We start from the raw sequence: 16,705 nt of genomic DNA, 5'->3' as shown, positions 1-16,705 counted from the left end.
TTGCTCCTCCTATTTGAGAAGGACAGCATTGAAACAACTGTGGTCTGTCAACATTCAATTTCTTTAAAAATGCGTTGCAATATCATCTGGATGAAAGTTCAAACTGGCCAGTTGGCTTCCCAGGGAGGGAAGATTTTGTTTTAACAATGCATTCGCTAAGATAATACTTGGAGACTGACTGCTATTTCCACAGAAAATTGATTTTTCTATCCTAAATAAGAACATACATAAGAAGAAGGAATAGGGATTGATCATGGACTTGCTCTACCTTTCAGTAGGATGGTGGTTGATCATTCTCTTAACATTTTTCCTGTTTAAGTAAACATTGCACTCGCTAAGATAAAACATGGAGAATGACGCCCATTTCCATAGTGAATGCACTTCTCAGTTGAGATCAAAATATAGTTCACATCTTCCAACAGTATTCATTCACGTTGACGATATTGTTGCTTTGCAGTGTTTCCTTGGCTGCTCTCTCCTGTCTCTCTTCTCCACATGTCTCTCCTCTGCATTTAGGTTGCTGGTTAGTGCCAAGCAGTCCTTGAGTGCATTTTGCTACAGTATTGCCAATGCACTCATCACCAACTGCAATTAATATTTCTTGCATTGATTCGCAGATTTTAATGAATGTTTATATTTTATATTTATCCATTTAAAAAATATATATTTTAGATATTCTTAATAAGAAAGTAGTTACAGGTGGGTTTGTGAATACATACATTATAAACAAATGATTGGTAACCTACTGTGGAGGAATGGACAGTGATTCGCCCTGTGACCTACTGTGGAGTGAATGGACCCTTCTTCAGACTGCCTGACCCACTGGGTTCCTCCAGCACTGGTTGTAGCATCTGCAGTTTCTATTGCCACTGATTGCTAACCTTGTTTCCTGATTCAGCTATTCATAAATACAAATGACAATTGATGTTACATTTTGGAAAAAAAAAACATTAAAATTTACTTTAAATCACAAACCTGTCATATTTCCATCCATTTTCAAATGATTTTGACACTTATGACATTTTATTTGCCAGTATTACATGAACATTTGAAATACATTTTGACACTTTTAGCATTTTCTTGTCTTTGTTTATTTTCTCTCAGCTTTCTAAGCTTGAAGGGTGACCGTGTGCACTCAGCGGGTAACCATATCCAAAGGGAAGAAGAACCTGTGTTACACAGAGCAGGGAACACAACCCTGCTCTCTCATCAAGCATTGCTCCTCCCTGGGAAAGGGAGGGAATACACCACACTGGCAACCAGAACTCGTTGAGTAATGAAATATTAGACACTGGAACAAATGATAAATGAGAAGGTAGAATAGTAGGACCTGAAGATAGACACAAAATGTTGGAGTAACTCAGCGGGACAGGCAGCATCTCTGGAGAGAAGGAATGGGTAACGTTTCAGGTTGAGACCCTTCAGACCCAGGTCGAGACCCTTCTTCAGACCTGGACATCACACATTCCTTCTCTCCAGAGATGCTGCCTGTCCCACTGAGTTACTCCAGCATTTTGTGTCTATCTTCGGTTTAAACCAGCATCTGCAGTTCCTTCCTACACATAGTAAGACCTGAGATGCCTGTTCCTCTCCAACGTCCTGTTTTATTGGATTGGATGATAGATAGCTCACAATATTGCACAGGTAGTTCTGCAATAATGCTATAATTGCACTCCTGAGAAACCTTGCATTACAGAAAATCATGTTATAACAACAATTGTGTCAATGGGGTTTACTGGCCAGATAGTTTCAGATTTGCAATAACAAAGTTATTTTTCCTGGAGGATTTTCAAAAATAAAGGTCTTTTCAAAAGCAATAAGTTTATTTTTATTACTGCTTAAAAATACTAAAGGCTCTGTGCTACATTTTTTAACAGATGATCATTTCGCAAGTCTCACCAAAAGCAATATCTTGTCAATTGCCATGGCTATTCAAGGTTAATGTGGCAGCTGTATTCTGAGAGACAATGCTGTTTAATTATGACGGGGAGGTTACCTGGAAATAGTTTTTTTCCCAGTGCAGCTTTTTTTCTAGAGCAATTTTCAAGTAGTTCTCTAGTTCCTAATTGAAATCATGTTATAGGCGACATGTGTAATACAAATGGTGTTCCATAATCCATTACTTGCATTATTTCCAATTCACTTTACTGAAACATATGGCAACAGAACTACCTGTACAAATGTTGGTCAACACTATAATGAAGGAGAGATCACAGCAAACAAGCAAACTGTCCACTGAAGGATCTGATTGTGCTTTATTAAAACACACAGGACGTTCTTTAAATGTTGGAAGAATGTTTACATTTATTTGATTATTTTTGTTAAACTTTTTATTAATTGGGATTAGACTGACTCGTTTTCTAAACTATAACTGAATGATTAATGAAAAATTATTTCTAAATTCAAATGAAAAAGAAAAATAATTGCTCGATTTCTTTATGTTTGTTAGAATATTAGTTTACTTTTTTACTGAGTTAAATTACAGAAGTAGCCTCAATTTATATTGCATCGTTAACATGCTTTTTTGCGAATATGCCAGAAGCTACAATGCGTTGAAAATTTGAATTTAAAATCTGATCTCTTAACTTTATTATTGTTAAAAGCTGACAGAGCATTTAACAGTTTCATCCTTCAGGCGACAAAACATGTTGCTGATATGAATACTTAGTGGAAGTACTAATATCTGCTCTGACAGCACTTATACTTAAAGTTATACAGTTGGTGTCAACTGCACAATTTTCACATCATTGACAGCCCCTAAATAAGAACATACGTAAGAAATAGGAGTGGTAGTTCACTATAAACCTGCTCTATCATTCAGTAAGATTCTGTCTGATCATCCTATTACCATTTTCTTGTCCTGTCCCCATGTCCCTTGATTCCTCTAAAATTCAAAAATAGTTTACTCTCACTTACAATTGGGAAATCTGTACATGAAGTCACATTAATAAAAATTCTTCCAAGGCCTTTGATTGAAATTCATACCACTACCAAAATAATTAAGAATGTGGTATAAGAACTGTGCTTTGAGATTACAACTCAATGTTTACATATTCTGTTATGCTGCAGCAAGTAAGAATTTTGTTGTTCTGTCTGGGACATAGTGTATGACAATAAAACACTCGTGACTCTTGACAACTTACAACTGTATAATTTACCATTAAGGGTAAACCAAATATGAAAATATGCTGAAATAAATTAACCTAATGCCGCAGACACTTGGAATATATCAGTTATTTTCTGGAACAGCTTTGAGGAGCTGAATACCTCCTGACCTTCCTGGTCTCTTAATTGCACTGCGTGTAATTCTTCTGGATTTAAAAGGCAAGGATTGTACCAAGATGATCTGCTGGTCGAAGAGCGTAAGAATATAACAAAAGGGAAGCAGAAGGTTATTCGACCTCTCAAGGTTGCCTCGTCATTCAACACGATAATGACTCCTCTGCCACAGGCTTCTCCTTTCCTTTGCCAGTTTGCCGTGGCCCTCAATTCCCAGATCTTTCAAACATGTATTTAGTTCCTCTTTAAGTAATCCCAATGATGTAACCTACAGGAGAGAATTCCAGAGAATCAGCATTGTCTGTAAGGAGAAGTGGCACAGGAGTGACACTGTGCGCAGTGGTAGATGTTGCCTTCCCGCGCCAGAGACCCAGGTTTCTGGGTCCCTTAAAATTCTTAAGGGGTTGGAGAGGCTAGATGCGGGAAGATTGTTCCCGATGTTGGGGGAGTCCAGAACCAGGGGTTACAGCTTAAGGATAAGGGGGAAGTCTTTTAGGACCGAGATGAGAAAACATTTCTTCACACAGAGAGTGGTGAGTCTGTGGAATTCTCTGCCATAGAAGGTAGTTGAGGCCATTTCATTGGCTATATTTAAGAGGGAGTTAGATGTGGCCCTTTTTGCTAAAGGGATCAGGGGGTATGGAGAGAAGGCAGGTACAGGTTACTGAGCTGGATGATCAGCCATGATCATATTGAATGGCGGTGCAGGCTCGAAGGGCCGAATGGCCTACTCCTGCACCTATTTTCTATGTTTGATCCTGACTACAGGTGCCGCCTGTTCAAAATTTGTATTTTCTCCCTGTGACCCCGTGGGTTTCTCCGAATGCCCTGGTTTCCTCCCACATTCCAAAGACATGCAGGTTTGTAGGTTAATAGGCTTCTGTAAATTGTCTCTAGTGTGTGGGATAGAACTAGTGTATGGTGATTGCTGGTCGGCATGGTCTCAGTGGGCCAATGAGCCTGTTTCCACACTGTATCCCTTAACTAAATGAGCAAGTTCCTACTCAACTCAATTTTAAATCTCATTAGCTCTCATTAACTCTCATTTGAGTTTCCACCACTCACCAAATCATCTTCATATCTATCCTGCCGTGCCCCTAAAAGCAATATGATCACACCTCATCTTTGAAACTCTAAAGAATATAGCTCCAATTTCTTTAGACATTTGACCAGAACTGCTTGCCCACAACATTTGGCGCCCCTGGAAATTTGATAGTTACAGCAAAACTACAAGACAAGTCAGCATGTTGCAGTGGTCAAATGTTTCTCCCATTGTCAATTTTTAAACTACATTCATTTTGGTTCTTATCATTCAATCACATTAACATACAGGGCACAGATAAAGAATGGTAATGCACTGATTTAAAGTACAGAGTTGTGGAATTCACAGTGACCTGATTTAAATTCTATGAAAATCCATAACAAAATGTGAATATGTAAGCCCATTGTACTGTTGCTGACAATATCTCTGAAAAATGTATACCCGAGAACCTTTGCATTTAGTTGGCCTCTGCAAGTCAGACCCAGCAGAGCTTGTAAAGACCGCGAAAACGATTTGTAACCGTGATTTTATCACGAAAGTTGCCAATTTACGGAGCCCCTCACAATACAGCCTGCCTGGCTATTAATAGAGAAGAAAATTCCCTTTGCCTACTCGTGCTAAACCTGTCAAGTAACTACAGATGCTGGAATCGTGAGCAGAACACAAAATGCTAGATAATAGACAATTCAGTGTGTCAGGCAGCATCTGAGTGCATTGTCTGTCCATTCCCTCCACAGATGCGGTTCACCCGTTGAGTTCCTCCAGCACTTTGTGTGCTTTGTTCAAGAACGCAGCTTCAGTTCCTTTGAATTCAATGCAAGGTATGAAGTATGACTGTAGTTCAAGCATAAAGTCTAACAGAGAATTAAATAGGAATAAATTTGAACTATTAAAAAGAAACACAATGCTTCTTTTGTATTAATGATGCACAGCAAGAGGGAGATCTGCTGTGCATGTTTAAGGATCTCAAGAGCAATGGCTGTGTGGTCCCTGCTGGTGGCATGGCTGCTCAATCACTGACTCGGAGCTGTTTTATGTGTGAAACAAAGAGAAGAGGCAAAGGCAAAGTGAGCCCCTGAAAATCCTGATGTTTGAAAATCTGAAAATTAACAGACATTCCTGGTTAAAGCTGGAGAGTTTCCTGATGGAAGGTTGAGCAACAACTTGCATTTGTAGACACAATGGCCTTGTCATTGCAGGTCGGGACCATCTCTTCAAACCAGCAACTCCAGCAATGGTGCCAACTCCAGCAGCGTAAATGTCCAAACCTTTACTGATGGAGGCATTCAACAGTTATGGCTGTCTGTAGCGTGGGTAGCGAGGGTTCCACTCCTACCTGTCTTCAAATAGGTCAGTATAGAAACTTGTTTTAGTTGGCCCATATGTGTCTTTCATTGCCATGGAGGCATGAAAATGGAGAGAAATTTCAGTTGGACAAAATGTCCAGTTGCTTATTATCTATCCCCTTATGTTGAACCATAAATATTTTGAATTCAGTTTTAATATCAATTATTGTACTTTATCAACTTTGGTTTCTTCCACACAAACTCATTTACTGATGCAGACTGTCAACATCCTTGGTGTCATATTTGGCTCAGAGGGTGGCACAGTGGCGCAGCAGTAGAGTTGCTGCCTTACAGTGAATGCAGCGCCGGAGATCAGGGTTCGATCCCGACTACGGGTGCTGTCTGTACGGAGTTTGTACATTCTCCCCGTGATTTGCGTGGGTTTTCTCCGAGATCTTCGGTTTCCTCAAACACTCCAAAGACGTACAGGTATGTAGGTTAATTGGCTAAGTAAATGTAAAAATTGTCCCTAGTGTGTGTAGGATAGTGTTAATATGTGGAGATCGCTGGTCGGCGTGGACCCAGTGGGCCGAAGGCCCTGTTTCCGCGCTGTATCTCTAAACTAAACTAAAGTTGAGTTTCAGTATTTATAACCACTAAGACTCTTTCTACCTCTGTAATGTCACTAACATTACCTGCCTGTGTTACTGCCTCTCTCTTTGTTACCTTTAGACATAACTACTCCTTTCTACTTCTCCTGAGGTGGGTTCTCTGGTGGCTAATGAAGCCAATGTGGGGGTGGGTGGTTGAGATGGTTTGTAAGGTTTAACCTGGTTCACTCCCAGGTGTTTTTTTCACTATTGGTCATGACCCGAGTATACACGGGAGTGGCACTGAACAGGTTAAGCATGGCCTATTGGTTCTCTATACCATGTTAAATGAGTGGGGCAGTGGCGCAGCGGTAGAGCTGCTGCCTTACGGCACCAGACACCCAGGTGACCGCATGGAATTTCCCCGGGTGCTCCGGCTACCTCCCACACTCCAAAGATGTACAGGATTGTAGGTCAATTGGTATTAGTAAAAAAATCGTAAATTGTTCCTCTTGTGTAGGATAATGTTAGTGTATGGGTGATCGCTGGTCGGCGCAGATTCAGTGGGCCGAAGGGCATGTTTCCACACTGAATCTTTAAAGTCTAATGTCTAAAGTCAAATGCTCATTCTTCATTCTTCATTTTAAGTAATCATGAGCCAGAGTTTCCCGGAGTCAGTGAAAATGTTGCATTTCTTTAAGGAACCTTTAAGCATATCCATGAATCTTTTCTTCTGCCTGCCTACTCATTTACTCTGAGAAAAGGCTATTCCTGGCTGGCCTCGTTTGTTCCACTCTTTATAACTCTGAGGTCGTCCATCATTTTGTTTTAAGTCATCTTCATCCATTACCCACCCATCACCCCTCCCATGTTGAATGATCTACACTGGCACTCAGTTAAGCAATGGCTTGATATTAAAATTCTTGCTCTTATTTGCAAATCCACCCAGAGTCTTATCTTCTTATATCTGTAAGCTCCTTCAACCTTATAATCCCCTGAGATATCTGTATGCCTCCGATTCTGATCACTCGTTGAGCTCTGCATTTAATCACAACACCATTGATGGCAATGCCTTCACCCGCCAAAGCTATTAGCACTGGAATTCCTTTGGTAAACCTTTACAAATCCGTTCTCTTCTTAGAAGTTCCATTAAGCCAGGATTCGGTGCACCAAAGGGCCTCTTTCCACACTGAATCATTAAAGTCTAAAGTCAAATGCTCATTCTTCATTTTAAGTGATCATGGAATTTCTTTGGTAAACCTTTACAAATCCGTTCCCCTCTCAGAGGCTCCATTCAGCCAGGTTCCTTTAGGTTATTTCCCCCCAACACCACTTTATTCCAACATCTTATACAGTTTGGTATCAGTGTTGAATTGATAGTGCATCTCTAAAACATTTAGGAATGCTTACACAATATCATAGATGCTACATTAGTAGAAGTTGTTATTATTTAGCCTGCAATATCTTATTAAGAAAATCCTCTTTCAAAGACTGAAAATATTGACTTAATACACACTACTTATTATTGTCATGGAGTCATATAGTGTGGAAACAGCCCCTTTGGGCCAACTTGCCCACACCGGCCAACATGTAACAGCTACACTAGTCCCACCAGCCTACATATGGCCCATATCCCTCTAAACCTGTCCTATCCATCTACCTGTCTAATTGTTTCTTAAACGTTGCAATAGTCTTTGCCTCAACTACCTCCTCTGGCAGCTCATTCCATACACTGTTCTGTATTTAAACTACAGGGTTTGACGTGCCAATATTTACTTGGTATGGTGTATAAAGAAAGAAATTGATTATTTTTTCTTGAAGAACTTAAACCCAAGAATATGAATCACTTACAGTTCACAGACATATTGTCACCGAACCATCCCACACTTCCAAACCGAGAGCTGCTTGCAATTCCAACTTCTCCTTTCATCACTATGTGGGTGAAACTTAAACTTAGGGCCACAAATATGATTACCAATAAATCCAATGGGGGAATTCAGGTGAAATTTGTTAAAAATGTGATACTACAAAGAGTAACGAAGATGACTTTTTTTAATGACTGAAGGGAAAACTGTATAATGTTATGAAGATAAATGATAGAGTAATACGGTGATGGAGGGACCATAAAGAGCGCAAATGCAAGCGTAGATCAATGCAGTCAAAGGGTTGATTCTTTGCTTCCACCCTGTTTTATTTTCCATTGGCAATATTCAGAGGAATTCGATGACAGCTCTCAGACCTGGTAAAAGTGGGGTTTCTTATGGGATTATTGGGTGGTTTAACTGCATCTGAAGATTTGCATTGGACGATGAAAGGACGATAGACTTGCTCAAGTAACTCTTAGAAGGGTAAAGCATGATCCAAACGTACAAATATTCCAAAGGAACTTCAACCCCAATGTTAATGTGCTCTCATAACTAATATATTGTTTGACCAGTATGGTAAAAAAGAGACAAAGGCAAAGTTGTATCAGCATAGTTCCTTCATTGTGTCATTTGAATACTGGCGATGTTAACAGTTAATGGGAAGAACAGGAAGGAGCTTGTTTATTACTCTGAATGGTTTTGCAATTCAAAGTAAAGCAGTGTTTTAAAACACTGAAAATTGGCATCGTAAAAAAATTTAAATGGTTTTCTACGATAGGACTTTGGTCTTACAATTTAAAACAGTTTCATTTGGAAGAAAGTTACTGTATTTTGTGGTGGGTTTTCCAAGAAATTATGCTTATATATGTATATATGACATTTTTTTCTTGAATCTCATGGCTCTGTCTCCATCCCCAGGTAGGCATGCCGCAAACATTGACCTCTGCAACTATGTTTAATACCAGTGGCTTTAACCATCAGCTTCACCCAACTAAAGAAAATGAACATGGAAGGTTGATATTTCAGGATGGTAACCTCATCTCTGCATCTTTAGAGGCTTTGATCGAGCATCTCATCCCTACAGTTGATTACTATCCTGAAGTAAGTACCCAGAAGGTTTATGGCATAGTCCGTGAAATGGTCAATGTTATTTTAAGACGTGTTAATTTGTTTCCACAAACATTATGTTATACATTTACATAGACGTGGAAACATTTTGAAGATTACGAGAACATTTATAGAATAATTATATCTTTTAAATGTCATGTTTCTTGTGCATTTGTTCTATTCAATATCAGTGATCCATTTCACCATCACGAGGCCTTCCACAGATGCAGCTTGACCCGCTGAGATCTTCCAGCGTACCTGACCTTTGTTCCAGATTCCGAATGGTTCACAAAAATTAGGCTTCAGTTTCAGAGCAAAATAACTCTGTGATTAAGGTTTATTTTTGATAAATTCAACAGGGACTAAATGTTTTACTCGTTCTCTGTGTTTCACTATCATCAACCAATTGATCTGCGGCACAGTGGTGCAGCGGTAGAGTTACTGCCTTACAGTACCAGAGATCCAGGTTCGATCCTGACTATGGGTGTTGTCTGTACGGAGTTTGTACGTTCGCTCTGTGACCACGTGGGTTTTCTCCGGGTGCTCCGGTTTCCTCCCACACTTCAAAGACTTACAGATTTATAGGTTAATTGTCTTCGGCAAGTTGTAGAATTGTCCCTAGTATGTAACATAATGTTAGTGTATGGGGTGATCGTTGGTCAGTGCGGAGTCAGTGGGCCGAAAGGCCTGTTTCTGCGCTGTATCACTTAAGTCTAAAGTAAAGTCTAATGATATGTGAAACTCAGTATCAAAGGCTTATGAATTTGCAGTTAAACTTATTTTGCTCTACATTTCTTCAAAATGGTGTATTTTAGAAAATGTATAGTAAAAGATGTAAATTGACGTTTTGAGTTGAGAACCTGCTTAAGAGCAGACTGTGTGAAATGGAGGACTTGTATATGAGGGCTGGATTTGGGCCATTCTTAGTCACATGTGTGACTGGTCACATCTGACCCTAAACAAGCATTGTCAGCATAACATATAAAAATTTCACTTGATAAACTTCGACATATATGTCATATGTACAGTACAAAACAATGTAGGGCTGTAATGCTTTCAGAATTAGAAGAGGTGTATTCTACAATTTTTCACATTTTGTGGTCACACACGTGACTAAGAATGGCCCATTAGGTTGAATTCAGGTCAGATGCCTACTTTACTTGCTCTCTATTGATTTAATGCAGAGTGAAAGTAATGCACTGTGAAACATATCTGAATAAATGCCTCAATCCTGCTGAGTAACTCAAGTTAAAATGAAGGTTTTAAAGAATGACCCGAAATAACTTTGAGCACTGCTGAAAACCAGACCTTTTAGCGGAACCAGTTCACAATTTGGACTTCCCACTTCATATTTACTTTATTCTTGTTTTTTTTAAATCAGAAGACTTTTTCCTGAGTTCATTGGAATGGTATTTTAAATGTTTCCCTTTGATGTTTAATGTCATGGCATTAACAAGATCGTTTTTTCATTTTATTTTTTCAAACTTTATCCTCAGCCATCAAAATTAGCCTTGCAAAATTCATGACCTTCTCATATGTTATCCTAGCCCATACCATATTGTAGTCACATCCCTCGAAATCCATGACTTATTTTTCTTGTCAGTCTTGGTCCATTTCCCATCGCCACATCGTGTCTTGTTGGCATTCTTTCATTCCTTTGTAAGATAGGAGTCCTGTGCACAGTTTTAAAAAAAACAAATTTTACTGGTTCTGGATCTTCTATTAGATGCTAGTAATTCCCACAGGATGAAGCAACACTGTTTTATGTCTAATTAAATGATAGGACAATAATAGGCAGACCTGTCTATATCTGTGTTACAAACTGAATAGCATTTCCTTTGCCCTATTCCATTCTAAAACAATGAATCCATAGGGAAACTGAAACTACCTTTGCTAGAAACAAGGCCGAAGATAAGAAAATATTTTGTTGCTTCCCTTCACCAGCCAAAACAGAGTAACAGCAAAGCAAATTCCACGCATTCACCTAAAAAGGGTGGAATGGCGGTAGAGTTGCTGCCTTACAGTGCCAGTGACCTGGGTTCCATCCTGACTGCTGTCTGTACAGAGTTTGTACATTCTCTCTGTGACCGCATGGGTTTTCTCCGGGTGCTCCGGTTTCCTCCCACACTCCAAAGACGTATAGGTTAATTGGCTTTGGTGAAAATTGTAAATTGTATGTGGGATAGTTCTGGTGTATGGCGTGATCGCTGGGCGGCACGGACTTCGTGGGCCGAAGGGCCTGTTTCCACACTGTATCTCCACAGCCTAAACAAGTCTAAATCTACTGCTATCCTAATAAAAAAGGAGAAGGCGATTTTCCACCTGCCCTATCCATTTATTGGGTTGGTTTGGTTTTAGTCCTATCTTTCACACTGCGTCTAATGACACAAACAAGCCTATATTTTATCTTTCAACCTGTGATGCCGGAACTACATATTTCTGCAAATGAATCCTCACCACCAGGTGGCGCCAGTCATTCTTGACTCTAGAATAAACAGCACGTTTCAAAGGCTTTGTCTCCGTCCTGCACTACAGCAGAGAAAAGACTTTAAAAAAACCAATAGTACAATGATATTTATCATTGATTGAAATAGCTTGTCCAGCAGGTTGCCCTGCCCCATCCATAAACTATGATTTTTTTTTGTGTCTTTACCAATAGCCAGAAGTACTTTCCACTATTGCAATATCGTTCATCTTTTATCTCCACATTTCCTTTACTCCTATTTAAAGCATTATTCCTGTATTCATTACCTCTTGTCTCAATTCCTCCAGTTTCCTTCACACCAAATTTGTAAACCATTGCTTACAGAAATTGTAATCGATGTAAAATAATCTTAACACCATCCTGTCTCTGGGTAAGTGCTATTTGATCATGATGCCCACCTGAAGCAGCTACCATTGGTTCCTTGTTTCAAACATACAGTTGAAAGCCAGAACATTTATTTTGTTATCGCCTATTGGCTTCTGCAACTTTCTCCAACCCTCTAACTGTGATCTGGAGTAACAGGACCTTAAGCCATTTTAGCCCAGTGCACTAAACTCTTTTTACACTATGGCAATTTCAGCAATCAAAATTGTCCTCCAAACCTCTCTCATGCAGTCTGTACCAAAGATAGACACAGAAGAGCTGGCGTAACTTGTGTAGAAATGAACTGCAGATGCTGGTTTATACCAAAGATAAATACAAAATGTTGGAGTAACTCAGCAGGTCAGGCACCATCTCTCGAGAAAAAGATTAGGTGACGTTTCAGGTTGGAATCCTTTTTTAGACTTTGATTATCTCCGGTATAAACCAGCATCTGCAGGTCTGCTCCACTGTGAAATCTCCTACTTTGAAGAAGTTCTCCTCTCTCTGATGGTAGTTCTGCAGTCTGAAGAAGGGTTCCAACTCAAAATGTCACCCATCATTTTTCTCCAGACTTGTTGAGTTACTCCAGCACTCTTATTTCTTCTTGGGTTGTTTCCTCAGTGTGAAATGATTTGGATGTTTGCCATTGTTAAAGTTGCCCATTAAAAGACTCCATTGTGCGCTTGCTCAGTAACAATAGAACAGAAAGTGTGTGCACTACGGATACTTTCATAACATTAATCATGTGTATTTTTCCTGACAGAAAGCATATATATTTACATTTCTACTAAGTTCAAGATTATTCATCGAACCCCAGGAGCTTTTATCAAAGGTTTGTCACATGTGCATTGAGCAGCAGAGTCTGGATGAGCCAGAACTTGACAAGGTCAGTTGTACTTAAATACATCTTTAAAATTTAACAATAATTTCATTGTATCATTGGAAAAAAAATTGTATTTCTCATATTAAAATGCTCCTGATTGTCAATTTTGTTACCATTATTCCTAATAAATTGAACTTAAAATAAACTGTTGATAACAATAATCTGTTATACTTTAATGAAATGTGGTAAAACGTAAAGTAAATTGTTTCAGTTCCATGATCGCAGTGTCATACATGTGTGGGGAAACATCTTTAATGCTTTTCCCTAGCACCTTGGTTGGCATGGGAAAATATCTCCAAATATCTCCAATGCTTTCATCATATTCCTGGTGCATAATTGAATAAAAACAATTTTGTGGCATTAGAGGCATGGTGTCATAAAGCACAGAAACAAGCCCTTTGGCCTAATTCGCCCATGCCAACCAAGATGCCCCATCTTAGCTTGCTTGTCCCATTTGCCTTTGTTTGCCCTATATCCCACTCCTTCTGCATTTTTATGAATTGTACTTAACTCAATAGTCTGAGGGAACTTAATAACTCTACTAAATCTCCCAACAAGCCAATGCTCTGCAAGCTGTCAACTTAATATTCTGCCTTGTTGAAATACTAATGCTTACATCCATTACAAATGCTTCACGGGTACTAAATTACTCCAAAGTGCAGTCATTGTTATACAACCAAACCTCTGAGTCATTTTCCACTAAATAAGATTGTACAAATGCCAACAAGATTGGCTAGAATTTTGTTTGTTAATAGATGAGGGACATCGGATGCAAGTGCTTGTTGACCAGAATATTTGTAAAAATGATAATCACTGTGATTACTCTCAGAAAATATTAAATTCAATTGGTGGAATTAAAGATTGGTCTGTAGAAGGGTCCCGACACAAAACGTCACTTATCCGTGCTCTCCAGAGATGCTGCCTGACCTGCTGCTGTTACTCCAGCACTTTGTCTTTTTTTTACAGATCAAGATGTCTGACAATGCATAACTTGCATCATTTTACACTATTATATGTTCAAATTATACGCTCAAATTCCAGAATTTACAACCTTCTGACACAAAGTTAAATGTTACCCAATAAACAAATTTGACATTTACACATTCGGAAAAAAAAATGTCCGCGTCAGGAACAGAATATAATGTTACACAAAGAAACTTGGTTCTCCATGTTAATGAGACTTGAATTATATTATCCACCCAAGATTCATGGGATATTTTGTCATGAGAGTTAATTAACGCCATTTATTGGTTTTGATGTAAACCTAGTCTGCCTAACCCAGACCAAGAGAATCTCATAACTCTCAGAATCGTACTGCACAGAAGCAAGCCCACCTGCCTTCTGCGTCCCACATTGATCATTGAACGATCACTTTCATTGCTCTTATTCTCACCATTTTATCCTCCCTACATTCCCAGCAACTTGTACCAGACTCTACTGCTTACCGATGCACAGCTCGAATTACAGAGACAAGTTCACAAGTTACATTAACCTACCAAGACGTGCGTCTTTGAATGAAACAAGAGTACCCATTGCAAGATGGGCATGGGGAGGGAGTTCTGTCTTTTCAGTGTCTGGCCTGAGTTTTAGGGTTAGGGTTAGGGGTAGGGATACGGGACTATACTTGTAATTTGTTAAATAGCCAGGTTTATCAAATGTGTGTATCTGGCTGAAAATCTCATTCTTAGATTTGCCTATTAGGAATGTAACAGAAATTGTATTTTCCAATCTATTCATTTTGATGGATATAAAATCATGAATAGGGGGCAGGTGATTCCAATCTAGTGCATTGCATTCTGTGCTTGTGGTGTGGTCTCCTCTAACAAAACACAGGTTGAGTGACCACTTGGCAGAACACCTTTGCTCAGTCTGCAAGGGTAATCCTGAGCTTCCAGTTCCCTGTCACTTTAATTGTCCGTCAGATTCTCACTCTGACCTCTCTGTCTTTGGCCTCCAACACTGCTCCAATAAAGTTAACGGCGAGTTTGAGAAAAGGTTTCTTGTCTTCTGTCAAAACTATAATGCACCCTTGGAACTGAATATAGAATTCAACGATCACAGTTAATCAGCCTCCCTGTCTGTGTTAGAACGGACCATTTCTCATGGAAGGGCACCCACCTGTAATATTAATAGTTTTTTTGTCTGCAGATACTGCCTGGGTATTTCACAGTTCCAGCATGTTCTTTAGCCTTTCATTCACTCTCCAACTGCCCTCATTCACTAAGTGCCTCCGCAAGCATTGTTTCACCTTGAAATCTTTATTCCAACACCCCTCCCCCCTTCCCTTCCAGCCTCACCATCCCCTTTTATCACATTTTAATCCACCGCATTTTGATGACAGGTTATTGACCTGTAATGGTAACTTTTTTCCGCATATGCTGATTCACTTGAATATTTCAAGCGCTTTCTGCTTTTGTTTCAGATTTCTGGTATTTATAGCTTTTTTAAAAAAATTCAAGTAATAAAGTACGTTTTAATTGTTTTGCAGACAAAATGACAGCCTGTTTTAATAATATAATGTTAATCAATAAAGTCCATCTCCTATAGGGGTGAGGTTGTTGCTCTGCTTCAGAGTAATGAGTTGAGGGAGCTGTCTATGAGACCACATAAAAGCCAAACCCACAGTCATTTTGCATTGCTGCAGGCAAATTACTTTTGAATTCTAGGTATTAAAAAAAACGGAGTTCTTTATCTGCTCTAATCAAGATCAGTAATCTTCAATGAACTTTTTTCCCATCCCAGTATTGATGTTTTATGTGACATTGAGTATATTTGTGATTCAGTCTCTTCTATCAAAGTCAAATCTCCATCCCACCACTGAACAAAATATTTGCAGCTTAGAGTTAAATTGGCGTTTATGTTTAGTGCGTAGGTGCAGATCCAAGAGAGTCTGAATAGGGTCTCGACCTGAAACACCACCTATTCCGTTTCTTCAGAGATGCTGCCTGACCTGCTGATTTACTCCTGCATTTTGTGTCAATCTTCGAGTAGAATTCATTACAGCTCTCAGTTCCTGGCATCCATCAGCCAAACAGTTGCCTTGAAACCAGCTCTCTGAATATCTACAGCGTAGTTCTTGCAATGATGTGCAGTTGGTTGGAGATATAGTTACCCAGTTGTGCATCTCATAACTGTGAGATTTAGGAGCAATTCACCATGCACACAACCCTTCCCGTGGCTTTGAACTGACTACAGCCTAATTTAGTATGATCATTCCAAGCTAATACGTGATTTAATTGAATCCATCAGTCACTGTGGTGATGAATCCTGCCTGTCTTGCTAAAGCAAAGACTCGGGCACCAAGCAACAGATAATCAGGCAGCTAAGTTTCCTTCGCATTGTCAATTTTTCAACATTAAGGAGCCTCTCCAATTGCACACCTATCGCAATACAAGCTCCATTAGTCCAAGATGGAGTACATGTATAGACAAGGATATTACTCAATCGCTCTGCATATAGTAAGGTCATATTCATTGATTTTCATGTCTGCTTGAAGCTCCACCTGCTGGCACTGCAGATACATAAAACTCATCTTGCTTCTTCCAGCTTTTGTTTCAATTCTCCGACATTCAACGCCCTTTTCAGAAAAATAGCACGGCTGATCATAGCTATCATGTTCCATTTCATGGAAATGGAAAAGCAGTGAAGGTTGGAGACTACAGGATAAGTGGGATTTAGTGCACGAAACAATACAAACACAAGTAATTTAACAAGGAGTGCTCAGGAGGTAGCAATGCTTGGAGTATTTGAGTTTAGAGATGACAAAGCCACAAATGTATGTCTTGGTGATAGTGGTTGCATGATA

General features: G+C 39.3%; 1 protein-coding gene across 8 annotated transcripts in view; it reads left to right on the top strand.

The window, feature by feature from the left end:
• LOC144600076 (ras-GEF domain-containing family member 1C-like) overlaps nt 1–16,705 on the top strand; it is a 161,603-nt gene that overhangs the window by 112,107 nt on the left and 32,791 nt on the right. For 2 of the 8 annotated variants that reach the window (XM_078411457.1, XM_078411454.1), the window contains 2 exons: nt 8,981–9,163; nt 12,781–12,903. In XM_078411457.1, the coding sequence (XP_078267583.1) occupies nt 8,987–9,163; nt 12,781–12,903 (300 nt within the window). In that variant the 5' untranslated portion in view covers nt 8,981–8,986. Of the gene's footprint in view, nt 1–5,058; nt 5,143–5,520; nt 5,672–8,980; nt 9,164–12,780; nt 12,904–16,705 lie in introns of those variants that run through there. The other 6 variants (XM_078411452.1, XM_078411456.1, XM_078411450.1 and 3 more) reach the window with 6 other exon arrangements.

The sequence above is a fragment of the Rhinoraja longicauda genome, chromosome 14 (assembly GCF_053455715.1).
Source record: "Rhinoraja longicauda isolate Sanriku21f chromosome 14, sRhiLon1.1, whole genome shotgun sequence".
NCBI lineage: Eukaryota > Metazoa > Chordata > Chondrichthyes > Rajiformes > Arhynchobatidae > Rhinoraja > Rhinoraja longicauda.
Note: the sequence above shows the minus strand (reverse complement) of the source record. Positions and strands in the feature narration are given on the sequence as shown.